Consider the following 16,197-nt stretch of genomic DNA (forward strand, 5'->3'; position numbering starts at 1 on the left):
AATATGATTCTGATTTTGCCCTTAGTGGAATTTCTCCAACTCAGCCTTCATCCCTCTCACCCCCAGGTCTTTGACCCTCAGTCTGGCTACATGTCCTGACAGCGCCGCCTCGATCCGGTCTGCTTCTTGGTTTAGTCGCTGGAGCTCCACTCCTTGCTCCAAATGTTGGTTCCTCTTGGACCACATCCTGTTCAGGTTGGACCAATCAGATCTGAGCTTGTCTGTGGTCTGCTGGATGTCAACGCCCCCTAACTTGCCTTTGGAGGAGCCGTGCTGAAGTGATTTCCCCAGTTTCTCTATCTCCTTCAGCCTGAGAAAACAAATACATATTGTGAACAAGTCCTCCAGATGATTTATTTGCTCTTTAGTGGTGTCTCCACCGTTTGATTAATTTGAAAGATGATGATTGGGAGTTCACCTGCCACACCTAATGAAGAATGAAGGTGGTCTATGTGAATGTGGATCTGATTTAGACTTAAAAAATTAATCAGCAATCACATTCCTGTTCTTCCTGATCTTTCCAGTAGCAGGTATAGGCTTTTTCTGCAGTCTTGTCTCTTATGTGCACTTACCTTGCTACATCCCATTATTAACCTGAAGAGATGTTGACTGACATGCGGAATGTGATACACACGTGGACAAAATGTATTAGGGGAAGAGGGGACTGATGACTTGTACAGTCGGGTAGTTTATAATAGTGTTCTTGGAGATAAATAGTTGTGTTAAGTGCCAAAGTGAAACTAGTGAGGCCACATTGTCACTGCTGTCCTGCTAGTTGGGTGTGTAGCACATTGCCACATACAGATTTTTTAAACTATATTTTTGATGGAATTTATTGACTATAATGAGTCGGCTTATTGTATTTCTCTGACCATGTGCTTGGGATAACTGGGATCGGTATTCTTTATTTACAGTATCATGAGATTATTAGTCTTATTTAACCCCTTACTCTTGTAGTTTGTATGCAGCTGTGTGAGCCTCCAGGTATATGGATTGTTGTTTATACAATGGCTATCTGTGCATGTTTCCATGTTTAGAGTTTTTACCCCTTTTGTAGTCTTTGCAGTGTGAACTCTGAGGCCATTGAAATGACATCACTTTACTCTTAATAGAACATCAGCAGTCCCTGTAGCTCAGTTAGGGCCTGTGATCCCTTAGAGTTTAAAGTCACTTTCATTATCATTCTGACTTAAGAGAATCTCACATTCTATGGTTTAAGAAATGTTTTGGGTGTTTTGATTGAGCTAGTGGTAGAATGTGGTCTGAAAATAGATGATAGTGCTAACTCATGTTGTGAATGGGAAAAACCCTTTCATAACGGTTTGGTGGTGACACAAGCACTACAACATTTATGAATTGGAGACTAAACTTGAAACATGACTGTGTTAGTACATAAAGAGTTGGTAGTAATGCTAGCTGTGGGTGAGGTGAAGGTTTCCATGTGACCTTTTCACCCTTTTCTGTTTTGCACGGCTAAACAAGACACATTATTGAAATAAAAATTATGCATATATATCTTAAACCCTTCTCATTTTGTGTCTTTAACTTTTTATATAAATGATATTTATCAGCAGAAAACAAACTCTTAAATTACTCTTAAACAAGTAATTAAAACTATATTTGCCCGGCACTATGACTAGGTATGACTAGAGTGAGTTGCGTCAGCTAGCTCAAGTCTAGGAAACGCTACTAAAACTGGTAACTTTGTCTCAGGTTTATTCTACCTTCCCTCCTGCGCCTCCATCTCCAGCCAAAGTTCCTGGTGTTGTTCCAGCAATGCAATGGCTGAAGCCACGTCAGTACCTGCCTCCTCCTGCAGGAGGCGATCCTGAACCGATTCTGTCCAGCACTGCAGCTCTTTGGCCTGCAGCTGAAAGCTCTGCAGGTGCTGGGCCTCCGCCATGTGGTGCTGTCTGTCTACAGCCTGATTCTTCACCTTGTTGACAGTAGAATTGATCATATCATTTATAACATAATTTATAGTAACAATAAAAAAGTAACCAAACAGTTTTAGTTAACAATTAAGGTTACCTGTTTGAGCAATGACTCTAGCCCCCGAACCTCCTCCAGGATGGCTGCACTCTCTGCTGGACTGCAGTCCTGCTTCCTGTAATACAGGAACTGACATCATGGTCTGAAAGATGAAGCCTGGACATGTTGTTTGGACTGGAATGTTCAGATTTGATGTAGACTACATTAGCTAGTAAAATAATGTGGGAAAGGCACTGGCAGCGGTAGTACATCTTATCTGGAAGACGGTATTGTGAAAGAAAATCAGGGCTTGCCCCTCCTGTATCGGAATTTGAGTACTTTATATTGGTATTCAAATATAATTATTATTTGGAGCCGTTTTTGGAGTGACCTTTTTGATTATGTTTTTTTCGCCTTTGTGTGTCTAACTGGAGCCACTAATCAAATTTATCAACACGGCAACACCCAGCTTCTCTTGCAACATCAACCTTTTTAGCCATGGCTTACATTTTCCAGCGGCAACATAATAACAATAACAATTTTCACTCCTCAGGTCTGAGCTTCCCAAAATTACAATTGTTCAATTATTACTTGAACAGTTCATCATTTTACAAAAAAATATCCAGGACTGGAAAACACAATTTACGTAAAATAATAATCACTTTTCTGTGATACCATGAGAGCTTTTTATCTCCCACCTTGGCAATCATAGCATATCTTAATGATTTTTTGGGTGTGTTTTGGGTCTTCAGGATTTGAGTACCCTGATCTTGAATCCTTACATTTTGGCAACGTTCTTCAGGTAAGCAATCTTGCTCTCCAGGGCTTGGATGTCTCTGAGGGCCTGAGTCTGGTTCTTTTCCTCAGCCTGCAGAGTGGAGGAGGTGCAGCCTGGGTCCACAGCATGTAAATGGGCCAGCTGGGCCTGCAGCTGTGCCCGGGCTTCCTCACAGCGCTGTAAGAAGGAGCACACGTCTGCTGTACTCAACAGCTCCCGGCCTTTCTCATCCTTTAGCTGCTGCATCACATCCCACCTGGAGACACAAAGAAAAACCCAGCAGGTGGACAGTTATTGTGTTGTCCTGGTGAACTGGTGGCCGTGGACTCCTGCCATGCAAGTCGTGTTTGTGATGTCCCCAGGACCCTTGGGACATCATCAGCGACCTGATGAAAAATGTCATAGATGAACCCTACAACCTCTTCAAGGATCCCAAACATAAAGGAACTCTGGTGCCTTCTAATGGATCCCAAAATGATCCGCAAAGAGCCCCAGAATCTCCCTATGGACCCCTGGAATGCTTTCAAGGACAACATTTGTCGTCCACTTCATTATGCTACTTACGTAATGCAGCTGGTGTGAACGGATACAAGTCACATAAAATGACAAAGTGTAACCATGACCTTAGAAGCTCTTAGAGGACCCAAAAGACCCTCTTAAGGACATGTACTGTAGCAGGTTCAAGGGTTCTTCAAACGATCTCAAGCGCCCCTGGAATTTCCCCAAAACCCAGAACCTCATTAATGATAATTCATCAGGAAGGTGACTGTAAGAAAATGGTGGGGGTTTTCAGGTGAGCTAAAGCATTTAGCAGCTGCAATTGGCCAGGCACCCATGCTCAGGGGAGGTAATGCAAGGGTGTTGATTTGTGTCAACTTGCATTGCCTCAGACGAGCATGAGCGCCTGGCCAATGCTAGTGCTTTAAGGGAGGGTCTTACCAACATTTTTCGGTGGATGCTGAAGAACATGTGAGCTAGTGGTCTTGGGCTTATGCCACATAAGTATAAGGTTCCAGTGCAGTGAGGAAACTGCCCTTTTTTAGTTTGGGCTGCATTGACCTTAGTTTGTACCTTTTAGACACTTGTCTCAGTCGGGCCTTGATCTCTCTCTGTGCTCTATGCTGGCTCTTCACCAGCTCCTCTGCCATTCTCGTGATGTCATCCAGCTGGCCCCGCCCACTCGCCAGCTCAGTCACAAAGTTCTGAAATGGAAAGGAAAAATCGTCATGGTCTGATTTATTGGTATTTTGTAAAAGTACCACAGGGGTTTGCTGATACTGTGTCAAGACATTGTTGAGGCAAAATCATATGAATAGTTTTTATTGTTGGTTTATTAATAATTGGTTGTTTTATTCTATTGATGTAAACAAACTTTGCTGGTGTAAGAAATAGCCTCTGTAACACAACCAGGGCAGCTACTGTTCTAGTACGGGGTTAATGTATACAGAATATTCATTTGCTAACCTCACAGCTTGTGAAAAGTTGGTATAACAAATATAGCCTTCTGTGTTGGAAGGGCTTGGTGTAGTGTGGTGTGAATTTTTGAACACTCATATCATGAAAACAAGCAAATCCTACAGACTAGTAGGCCATAGGAAACTTTTAACAAATAGCAGTGCATTATATCAGGAATTAAACTTGGAACACATGGCACATACATGAGCAGAAGGGTTTAATATCTTACACACGAGTTTGGGTCACTCGACAGAACCTTTCGTAAGGGGGCCCCTGATCTACACAGGGCCCACAGTAATTGCATATTTTTGCCTAAAATGTAGGATTTCCCCTGCACACATCACATTAATAATTCAGATTCACATTTCCTAGGTCCCAATCAACATTTCTTTCCTTTTTCTCTTTCCTTCTAGTTTCTTTCCTTATCTCTATAAAAAACTTTTGCAAAAATGTCCTGTAACTGTTCATCATTGTCATGTGCTTTACTCAATAAAAATATCCAACAGAAAACAGATTTTTTTCAGATTTTTTTTTTTTTTCAGATTTAAAGTTAGTCCTTGTATTAAGGATTGATTAAGAGAGATTAAGAGTTCTGTAGAAGACTGTTGTAGGGGTTGTTGAGAAATGAGTACAGGTCTTGTGAGTTAATATAAGTACATCCCTGTGACTCTTTCAGTTATGGTCTTGCATATGTGGCTCCTCTGACTCAGAGGCAGTGGAATGCTGCTTCCTAATGCTGGTGCTGTTTTATGCAGTTATAAAAAACAGTATCGGGGCATTTCCTTGGCTGTTGTGCCAAGTTGGAGGCCAGGTACTTATTCGAAATTGTCACGATACAGCTAGAAATTCATTAACACCCTAAAATAGTTCTATTGGGATAAGGACTGAGTATTTCAAAGAGGATTTTCATCAAATCTCAAAAACGTATTTGGACCTTCAACATCACACAGCAGGAAAACATCTCTTGAATGTCTTTAAAACAATTTAATACACAATAAAACGTGGAGTTCTCACCTCATACTTGGCCTGTAGGACTCCCACGTTATTGGCAGCAGTGTTGAAGGTGTTGAGGATGTTCTCCTTGTCTTCCATCCATGACTCAAACTCCTGACAGCTGTTGTAGAAACGATGCAAACGCAGCATCTCCTCCAGACTCCTACACTTTGACTGAAAACACACATCAACAGTAGCTTGTCTAATCAGGGGGATATAGACAGGTTTTTTTTATATATATATTTCTTCAAGAAAATGGTGGTATCTTTAAGTTGGTCCATCTTCACATTGAGACAGTTTTATGATTTTCCTCAGAATTGGTCTTGTGTAGACTGAAATAAAATTTCTCACCCAAATACAGAGGTTAAGCCTCGTCATAGAGTAAATTGGATTGAACTGGATAGACAATTCTCTTTCTGTGTCATGGGCTGAAACCATCTTTCAAGACAAAGATCTGTCATCTTGGAACAAATGAAAGTATACATCAAACATCAAAGATGGATGGTTTAGCTTTAGAGAAGCTCAGAACATTTTGAAGGTCGATAAACACCAGAGATGCTTTGCAAGATTGCTTTGTAACCTGAATTACAGGTGTGACCATTACAATTCCGAATAACAGTTTCTGAGATTGATTGCAAGTAAATAAATACATGCAGTTAAGCTGATTTAACTTTGATAGGCCAGGATTACCCAAAGAACCAACCCAACCCCAAGAGAAAGCTTTATATAGTTTGTTTGGAAGAGCAGCTTTCTACAATACAGTTGTTTGAACCGTGAATGTATCTGTGTTAGCATATATACAACATCTCTCTCTGTTTCCCATGATTTTTACCTATGAAATAGTGAAAGTGTTATATGGATAAAGATGATATTAAACTCATGACAGTGTATTTCAATTTGCTCATTTGTTATTTCTGCAGCTTAAGTGTGCATCTACAGTTTGCTTTGTCGTGTTCAGTGAGGTTTTTGAATTACACCATTGTTTTGTCTGAATTTGCTTCTCCACTTGTTTGGCTCTATTTCTTATTTCTATCCCTGGCAATGACTTCAGGTCTTTCAGTGTAGTTCATGAACCAGATTCACCAGTCTCAACCTCTATTCTATTCAGCGAGAGTAGCTTGCTTATGTGATTGTAATCACATTCATTATGGACTGATGCTGTTGAGTTGTTCAAGCACTTTCATCAAAGAGGAGTATACTTCAGGTCTGGCATGCTACCAATGGCAATTATTTTCGTGGGTGGGTTCATGACTATTCATGATGGTTGACCCTTGAGCCGAGCTGAGATGCAAAAAATCCTGCAAATAATCAGTGCCAAGTAGATTAAGCCTATTGCGCTGGTTCGAAGCACAGATTTCTGCTCTAAAAAAACACAAGTGTTGTGTATAAAAAAGGTGCAAGGGCTTGCGCAGTTTGCATGTCAGCTCTGTGAGTCATCATAAAGTGGGCTTCTTTCCTTAAGCAAAGGCATTAAAGGGACGATCGCACAAATGACAGGCAGGGATATTACAAGTGTGGTTAATTACGTATTCTGTTCAATTTACTAAAGTGTTACACAATTAGCGGGGAAACATTCTGTGTGAAATTTATCTGCCTCCGAAGAGCAGGAGCAAATTAGTGAAAGCGTATTAATATCTGCATTTTTTCTGACGCTGTGCCTGGAGCTGAATACACTGTGGCGGTGCACAAACGGATTAATCTATTCAGACACATCTAACAAACACATTCCACGCATTAAACTATTGGTTGCAGTGGTGGATTGATTTTATAAAACCTTTATTTTGTTCGCCTTTTTATGTAAGTAATGTCTTTTTTTCTCTTTCTCTTCTGGTGACTCCTGCATTGATCTTATGAGTAATAGACACCCAATTTAGTTGTGTTATGAGTTATGTTGATGGCTCTATGTTGGATAGATTCTACCATTCAACTGCACCTGTTAAACTTTCATTCATGCCCCAAATGTGCTCAGCCACCAAACCCTTTAATAGGTGAATAATTGTCTCTTCTTAATTTAGATCATGGATAAAGAATGCATAACACTGAAATGTAACAAAGTATATTTTAGATTGTCAAAAAAAGTCATGTTCCTATTCTTGATTCCCATCTCCAGACAGCAGCACGTGATTTGATTTGAATCCAGAATACTTGGGGTCAGTTTGGAGGGATTTATTTCAAAGTGTTGCATGCAGTGAATTATAATTTTAGCATTGTGTGTGCAGAATGCTATAGTTTCCAGAAAAGAAAAATAGCTTGCTGTCTTCAATCTAAACTCCAGATGTGTTGCTAAATCATCATCTAAAAATCATCAAAATCATCATCATCATCATCAGGGACACGCATTTTACACTGTGAAGCCCAAATACAAGCAAACTCACCTTGACCAGGTTATAGAGGGAGTTGTAGTCCTGGTCCAGACTGGTCTGGGTGTTTTCTACCACGTCTCTCTGGTAGTGTGGGTCTTGCACAGATGTTGTCTGGATCTCAGTTATGCTGCGGCGCATTGAGCGACTTCGTCTCGGTCGACTCAACTTCCTGTTCGAGCTATCTGGTGTATCATTGGTGGAGGGAGGTGTGGCGGGGGTTGGAGCCTTACAGAATGAGGGATGAGGGAGACCAGTTAAGATTGCTGTCATGTCTGTGATGATCAGGTTATTGATTTTGAAGCTACATATTATATTCACATACAGTAGCTTGTATCGTAGAGATGTAGGTATTGGTATTTAAAGGTTATTCAGTATGTTGATTGTATAGAAGCTGTTTGGAGGATAAGACAGACTTTAAGAATATTGATTTATGGTGTGTTAGTTCCAACGGTCGTACAGTAGGGGGCAGCAAGGTGAGGTATGTCTTGGGGATCATCTGCTGGTTCCCTCTGCTGTCCCGGGCTAGAACGCTGTCGTCTCCCGGTTCTGCACTAGTGATGGTTACAATCTCATTACGCTGCCAATGTATCTGACCTGTGGAAAACAACCAGTTACTAAGAGTACTCTGTCTTCACAGTACACAACATTAATTGAAGGTTTACAAAGATGTGGGCCAATTATTCTTCATGCTGTATCTTACATATTGTACACATGACGTTTATAACTAAAACTAAAAAGAACAGGCTTGTTCATATTGTTGTAAGTGGTCAGGACTGGGACATTTCGACTATTTTTGGCTTACAGACAGAAGCAAACATTTCCACTACATATCTGGCAGTTATTTCCCCACGTTCTGCTGAATCTGAATTGAAACAGTGTCATACTTCTCCTGTAGGTGAAGCGGACTTTGGCCTTGCTTTCTTGACTCTGAGGTGAGGAGGTCGTAGCTCTCCCAACCCTGGTGCTGGGTGGGGACGTCACCTCTCCTGGAGACTCTTCCTCTCCAGAGGAGTCGCTGTATTGGACCATCTTATTCTGCTGTGGCTCCCTCTACACAACAGAAACATCAGGGACAAGTTTAGTTCTCTAAATATACGCTCACTCAAATACACCATACACAGAGGAGTTGGGGAGTTTTATCTGGAAGATTCTATTTTACTAGTACGTATAATATGTTGATGGTTTTTGGTCAAGTTTAGCAAATAATTCAAAATGGCTCAGAATCTGTACGACCTGTAGTTTTCATGAAACATGGGATCCAGGAAAAACAGCTGGTAAAATGTAGAATGGTTTATAAATTTCCAGTAGTGCTACCAATTTGCTCTTTCTTGGCCGAACTTTGCACATCACTGGATCATTTATTTATTTATCATCATGTATCTATTTATCAAGATACCCTGCAAACAAACAGAAATACCAATACCAAAAACCTCAAACAAGAGACAATAAGGTTTGCTGTATGCGAAGTGTCTCAGTCTGCACTCACGTTGAGAGCCGTCAGCTGTGCAGCGCTCCTGGCCTGCTCCCCCAATCTCCTTATCTCAGGCCCATAAGCCAACATCTGCTTTTCCAGCCTCAGGTGGCGCTGCAGCAATGCGGCCGTGCTTGAATCATCCTTCCCGTGATCCTCACTGGTTAGCAGTGGTTTCCTGTCACTCAGCCAGGAGTTTGCTTCTGCCACATCTGCAAAGTACTGGACAGAGGAAATTACGTTCAATCTTCTATTGGGTTTCATCAAACTGATCTGATTTCTAAATCTAACTATATTTCAATGTGGTAATAAGGTAGTTGACTTACTTACTGTCTTGATGTGTGAGTACAAGACTACAGTAAAGTTTCCATCTTGGTTTTAAATTTCATGGGAGCATCCACTCTCTCTCTTAGGCCAAATACACTTATTTTGGATTTGTTCTTGTTTTATTTGATTTTGCCAAGTCCAGTAATTTATTAACTCACTTTAATGACTCGGAATGAATGACAATGGTGATCATAATGTTGTCTGGTTGTTTAGCTGTTAATGGCTGCTCTTTTGTTTGACATCTTTGATGGAAGCAGATTTGTGTTTACCTGTTTAATGGCAGTGACTCTTTGTTCACTGATTATCTAATGGCGAGTTGCTTACCTGTTTAATGGTGGCTTGTTGTTTACATTACGAAACGTGGTTGTTGTTTACCTGTTTAATGGCGACAGCAGCCTGTAGTCTGTTCCGCCTTCCCGTCACCTCATCATTCAGGTGGCTCCATTGTTTCTTCAGGGTTCTCATCCACTTCTGGACAGCGTGCTGGCTGACATGGCCATGCTTGGAGAGCAGATTCTGGCCTCGAGCCAGCACACCCTGTTGTACAGTCTCCTGGGCCTGGACCTCCGCCTCCAAAACCTGACAAAATACAACCAGATTATGATTATGTAATCATATCATGATAACATCATCAATATCAGATTCCCAGTTGTCGGAAGAGACAAACTTTTGGAATAGAATATGTGCAGCATATCAAACACACCTTGTGTTTGTTCAGAGCCACCTGGATGTGGTTCAGGTCTCGTCCCAGTCCAGCCGTTTGCAGCTGGAGCCAGTGCTCATACAGCCACGCCTCCAACTCCTCACAGTCATGGAAAAATTCAAACAACTGCAACTGGGCCCCCAGCTGAATCGTCCTACAAAACAAGAGGAGATGAGGGGTTCATACAGACTTTATTTCTCTATATGGATTGTTTAGTAAATTATTTGTAGATTATTTATCAACTGTAAAGGTGAGCACAGTGAGTCACCTGGTCTTGCTGAGGGAAACAAGCGATCTGTACTGGGCATTGAGAGCTTTGACACTGTTCTGAATCTGCTGACCATATCTGTCATTAACCTGAATATGAGAGAGAGAGAGAGAGAGAGAGAGAGAGAGAGAGAGAGAGAGACAGAGAGGGAGAGGGAGAGAGAGAGCATAATCAACAGTTTGGTTTATCTGAACACCAGCATATTCTGTTCTTGTTACTACTGTATATTACAGTACAGTAGATGGTTTCAGACCTCTACCTACTTCTCTGATGAATACGACTGTTATTTATGTCAATAAAAACTTTGGTGAATAAACAAATATAAAGTAAAGTACCTTCAGAGCTGCTCTGCTGAAGGTGGAGATGGTTTCTCCGTGAGCAGAGATCTGAGCTTCCAGGAGATCCTGCTTTTGTAGGAGAGACTCGACCTGTGCCAACTGTTTCCCCAGATCAGAGGAACTAGCCTGGGACTGAAGAAGGAGGAGATGGATGGTGTGATGGAGGTCAGGCGGAGAGGGAAGAGGGCAAGGACAAACTGTGATTGGTTTGCTGTAGTCTGTACGCTTTATGTCCTTACTAGAAGCAATCAGATACTCCACATGCACTATTGTTGTGAATCATGGTCACAGCCCTTTTCTGCAGACAGACACAAACACATATAGTCATACCTGCAGGTCTTTCAGCTCCTGTGACACAAGATCAATGTCTCTGAGGACAATGAGAGTTTCAACTACATTTTCCAGCGAGGCCCTCTGATCCTGCAGCTGCTGCAGCAAATCAGCCCATTGCTCACTGATTCGCTTCTCCCTGCAATACATAAATGCACCATTAAGTCATAACATAACAAAACATATCTGTCTGTCTGTCTGTCTGTCTGTCTGTCTGTCTGTCTGTCTGTCTGTCTATCTATCTATCTATCTATCTATCTATCTATCTATCTATCTATCTATCTATCTATCTATTGGGCTTGTCTCTGACCTCCTGGTGACCTGCTCCTTGCTGTGATAGTTTCCTCTCTCTACAGCCTTGGCCATGTCTCTCAGGGCAAAGAATCGTGGCTCTCTGGCTAAAACGTCAGTAGCCAGAGCCTCCAAGCGGCGCCCAGCAGCCTGAGCCTCCTCCAGACTGGACAGACTGCGGACGTCTTGCCTCCGGATCAGACGCACCGTGTCCTCCAGGTAGCCCTCCCTCAGTGCAGCCTGGGAAACCAACAGACATTCAGAGTCAGTGATTGTTAGATAAAGGTAGGATAGTTTGGATTTTTTTTGTCTCTGTTGCATCTAACCAGTCAGTCAAAGAGTCAATTTAATGTTGTGTAAATTGCCATAGTTTTCATTTTGACCCCATCATTGAGGCATAATGTAGCCCAATGAATTGTGTCCCATATGCAAATTTCGCAGTTTGGCTTGAGGATGGTTCTAGGTGAAAGGTTATTGAGTGTCTAACATGAACAGGACAAACCCCCAGGACAAACCCAAACCAATAGCTTTATCATTATTCTTGTTGTTTTGGACTTGGTGTCATTCCAGACATAAGATACAGTATTTGTGATGTGAAAGCAAAAGAGAACCCCCGGCCTGCTTTTTACCTTCCTCCCAAACTTCTGAGCGAGCTGTTCCAGGTTCTCCAGGTGCAGCAGTGTGTCCTGCAGGGCACGCTCACGCTCGTGTTCCGCTCTCTCCAGCAAAACCCAACTCTTCTCTATGTCGCTGAGGGTTTTACCTTCACAAACACAGAGATGGTGATACAAAAAAGTGTTTCATGTGTATTGATTGTAGTGTATTGATAGTGGTGATGTATGTTATCAAGTGATCAGAACATATTTTGTGAATGTTTGTAATACACGTGTTCCCATAATATCTCTATTATGTCCATTTATGTAATTCATTCCCTTTAATATATTAAGTAAATACAGTCTGTGCATGTTTCTATATGTTTCTATTTTACATGTGTGTATCTTTGTATTTGATTGTGTGTGTGTGTGTGTGTGTGTGTGTGTGTGTGTGTGTGTGTGTGTGTGTGTGTGTGTACCCTCTGGAGGATTATAAGCCCATTGGTTGTTGGCTGCCAGTTGGGTCTTCAGACTGAACAAGTGAGCTTCAATTGCTCCACGTTCCTGCAAAATAATTTTGAATTTTAATTATGGATGGTAAATGGAGGAAACACAGGACACAGATGCAGACAGAATGCCCTGTTGCATGACTGCAGCAGATATAAACCATGGTGGTGTGTGTGTACAGGTAGGTCTAGACTTGGTCCCACCTGGTATTTGGGAGGTTTCTCCACAGTCCTATAGGTCTTGAAGGCCGCCATCAGACTCTGCATCTCCCTCAGAGAGTTGGGGAAGCTTCGGTCATTTAGCTGGACCACCTTCAATCAATCAGTCCATCATATCAGTAAATCACTATTGCTACAACATTACACACTACATTTCCTGTCCAAAATCTGAGAATGGACTATGGAGCTCATGTTAGTAATATTGACATTTTCACAAGCCTTCTGATAGCTGAATTTATTATTATGATTAGTTTTAATTATTTTACACTAATGTTGATCTATAAAATTGCAGCTTATGATTTTGATATGCTAATAGTTAGTTTTATTTTATTGTAAACCTTGCAAAGCCCAAAATTCAAAGTTAGTATTAATCTTGTGATTACAACATATTATTAAAGAATGACCATGGCCTATTTCACAGATCTACAGGCTCAGTGACTGATTACCAGAACACAGATCAGTTCCTTTTTATTTTAGTTTCAATTTCAGTTTAGTTTCATTTTATTTTGCATTTCAGGCAGTCCAGGGGGGGGGGGGGGGGGGGGGGGGGGGGGGGTGAATGCAGGGTTGTGTGGGGTTTCGGGGTGGGATGTCCCCTCTCTGGTTCTTTTCTTTCTTTCCTTTTTTCTCTCTCTGTTTCTCCCCTATATCTCTCTCTCTCTATCCCAACCTATGATGCGATTTGTAATAGCCTACATCCGTCTCTCTATCTCTCTATCTCTCTCTCTCCTCTTTCCTCTCTTTCTATATAAAAAATGATCTCCAAAATCCCCTTTAACCTGTATGCACAATGTCATGTACAATATCTGCTTCAATAAAAACAAATAGCAAAAAAAAAAAGAATTACCATGGCCAAAAGTCGCAGTTAATGTTTATCATATTGTATACTTTTAAGCCATGTGAAAATGATGATCTCTCATTGTAATAGTGTGCATGTAAATACCTTAACATGTAATAGTATGTATTTCCTACAGTTAGGACTACATGTCATCAGTATTTTTATCACCTTGCTTCTGATCCAGAACAGCAGCTGTGAGACCAGTTTCTCATACTGGAGTTTCATATTGTCCAACTCCATCAGCATCCCCACAATCTGAGGAAAGGAAAAGTGAAAGCTAAAGCTCCATTCTTAATCGATGCACATACATTCATATGTCACTGCTTTTTGTGCTTCCCAGGCCTGGAATGTTTTAAATCAGGCCCTAGTTGGCAGCAACGCTTATGATTCCAATGCAAGACATCATTTATCTGCCGAAGAATATAGATTATGGTGAATGAAAAATGAATCAAATCTTACAAGTTTCTAACTTGTCAAGCTGGACTTCTCACTTAAATAATGTTGCTTTAATATTACACCACAACAAAGTCTTCCAAACTTTTGGAAAGGTCAGAGAAAAGTTTGAGAAGGTAATTGAAAAATAAGTGTAGAAACCCTGTAAAGCAAATCCACTGTGTTTCCAACTAAAATATAAGAATTAAGAATGAAAATCATACACATCTCAACGTTGCAGTTATCAAAATAGCCAGCAGAGGGGGGAACACTACAACGTTTAAACAATAACGTGTGATATCTCTCTCTCTCTCTCTCTCTCTCTCTCTCTCTCACACACACACACACACACACACACACACACACACACACACACACACACACACACACACACACACACACACACACACACACACAAGACCTTATTTTGAAGTTAGTCACGTTCTGACCTTAGCAATTCTCTTCTGGACCGTCTGTCCTTGCTTCATCTTGGAGAAATAGTGATAGTACAGAGACACATAGGTCATGATGGATTTCTCGTCAGGATGTGGAACAACTATATCCTCCACCTCCAGTAGCTGCATGATCCCAAACTGCCGCTCTGCCAGGGAGAAGGCGTGGCTGAGGTTACTGCGGGGGTCATTACTTTGGAGACGGCGGTAGTCAAAAAGGTCAGGCCTGTGATGGAGGAAAGAGAGATGGATGGAAATGGAAGCTAAGAATTAGACAGAAAACTGTGTGTGTGTGTGTGTGTGTGTGTGTGTGTGTGTGTGTGTGTGTTTGTTTGTTTGTTTGTTTGTTACCGGTGAGCATGTATGAGGGCATTGAATGCCAGTCCACTCCTCCAGCTGGAGGAGAAGTCCTTCACATCAACTTCATCATAGCCAGAAGTTTTCATCTGACACCAGATCAGCAGAGCCTCCTTTGCTGAGCGTTTAGCCACACTGGGCCCACTCCCTGTCTGAGGAGAGGAGAAAGGAAACATAGGCAAAAGTAAAAGGGAATGAAAGTAAAGAAAAAGTACTTATGGTGTTCCAAATCTTAGTCTTAATGTTCTGCAGCTTATTCTTTACCCCCTCCAGGTTGATGGCTCCAATCTGGAATCTGAGGATGATTATCCACAGCAAACCCAAGATCAGGGTCCTGTCCCCGTCCACCACATTCTCTGGACCAATCAGGTCCACCCGAATCTAATAGGGAGACAGTGACCAACAACTAAGGGTTTGAAAGAAAATGTGTTACACATATTTTATGTCCCTCAACACACTCCATCAGTGAGTATCAGGGATGTGAGAGGGGTGCAATGCGTATGTTTTGCCACAAGATAATACCAATCTCAATACTGGTGTAGCACTGTATTGCCAAAAAGAAAACCTTGTTTAGGCTTTTTAGGCAGATTAAACCTTTTTCATAGGGTGAAGAAAGACATTTATATGCACAGTGACAGGATATGAACTAGCTTTTGTGAACTTTCAGGGACAGAGCTGGGACATTACCTTGGTTCTGTGGCCATTCATGGACAGGAAAATACCTTGCATTTGAGGAAGTTGATAGCGATGCTGTTGTTCTCCAGGAAGTGGACTCTGAGTTTTCCACGGCTGGGCGGTGGCAGCGTCTCTCTGGAAATAAGCTCCAGGAGACGAATCAGAACAACTCCGGTCTTCAGCTCTGTATAGACGTCAGTCAGCTCAATGCTCTCCTGCAGAACGAGGGCACACAATTAGCAGGTGATCTTTAAATAATCTATTCTATTCTATTCTATTCTATTTGACCTGTTTTGCCATGTTTAGTCCTGGTTGTGTTGAACTAATGATGGTAATGCATTTATCTCCATGGCAACAGGGAAGATAAGTAAAGCCTTTTAGACATGTCTGTTTTCCTGAAGATTTTAAAATGTACCATTAAAAGAAAGACTATGGGAAGCAGCAACAGCCTCACAAGAGCATGAAGGTTATGGTTATTGAACAAAAGGAGCTGCCTGCTTCTCTATAGTGCTCTCTTTATCCTACAGCATCATGGGGAAATCTCACTGGAATTCTGGGAGTGATTCTGGCCTCAACAGCAGGCCTCTGCTTAAAAGAATACACAATTTCATACCCAGAGAAACCACGGCACTGCAGAGGATCCGACAGCACAGCGGTTTGAGGAAAACTGAGCTTATGTTTTGTTTTAACACATTTAGCCACATTTATTTTAACAGTCTATGGGCCACAGTAATTTCACAGATTTACTTCTCATTGAATTTGAAAAGTAAATCCTAATGTAATCCCACTACAACCAACAGATTTATTCAACCACACAGCACGTGAAGTGTGTAAAAA

At 41.5% G+C, this 16,197-nt stretch overlaps 1 protein-coding gene across 1 annotated transcript in view; it reads right to left on the bottom strand.

Moving 5' to 3' along the window:
- Positions 1-16,197, bottom strand: part of sptbn5 (spectrin, beta, non-erythrocytic 5) — a 60,897-nt gene that overhangs the window by 44,431 nt on the left and 269 nt on the right. The window contains exons 2-25 of the mRNA XM_076166025.1: positions 15,408-15,575; positions 14,950-15,066; positions 14,680-14,837; positions 14,326-14,554; positions 13,613-13,699; positions 12,592-12,699; positions 12,361-12,445; positions 11,918-12,051; positions 11,308-11,528; positions 10,998-11,136; positions 10,665-10,799; positions 10,330-10,418; positions 10,062-10,215; positions 9,734-9,937; positions 9,047-9,253; positions 8,445-8,610; positions 8,018-8,154; positions 7,573-7,785; positions 5,219-5,371; positions 3,821-3,951; positions 2,754-3,005; positions 2,032-2,107; positions 1,725-1,936; positions 61-310 (exon numbers count right to left, since the gene is read on the bottom strand). Of these exons, the coding sequence (XP_076022140.1) occupies positions 61-310; positions 1,725-1,936; positions 2,032-2,107; positions 2,754-3,005; positions 3,821-3,951; positions 5,219-5,371; positions 7,573-7,785; positions 8,018-8,154; positions 8,445-8,610; positions 9,047-9,253; positions 9,734-9,937; positions 10,062-10,215; positions 10,330-10,418; positions 10,665-10,799; positions 10,998-11,136; positions 11,308-11,528; positions 11,918-12,051; positions 12,361-12,445; positions 12,592-12,699; positions 13,613-13,699; positions 14,326-14,554; positions 14,680-14,837; positions 14,950-15,066; positions 15,408-15,575 (3,825 nt within the window). The remainder of the gene's footprint in view (positions 1-60; positions 311-1,724; positions 1,937-2,031; positions 2,108-2,753; positions 3,006-3,820; positions 3,952-5,218; positions 5,372-7,572; positions 7,786-8,017; positions 8,155-8,444; positions 8,611-9,046; positions 9,254-9,733; positions 9,938-10,061; positions 10,216-10,329; positions 10,419-10,664; positions 10,800-10,997; positions 11,137-11,307; positions 11,529-11,917; positions 12,052-12,360; positions 12,446-12,591; positions 12,700-13,612; positions 13,700-14,325; positions 14,555-14,679; positions 14,838-14,949; positions 15,067-15,407; positions 15,576-16,197) is intronic.

Source organism: Genypterus blacodes, unplaced genomic scaffold (assembly GCF_046128005.1).
Source record: "Genypterus blacodes isolate CSIRO-AG114 ecotype Tasmania unplaced genomic scaffold, CSIRO-AGI_Gbla_v1 ptg000154l_1, whole genome shotgun sequence".
In the NCBI taxonomy this organism is placed as follows: Eukaryota; Metazoa; Chordata; class Actinopteri; order Ophidiiformes; family Ophidiidae; genus Genypterus; species Genypterus blacodes.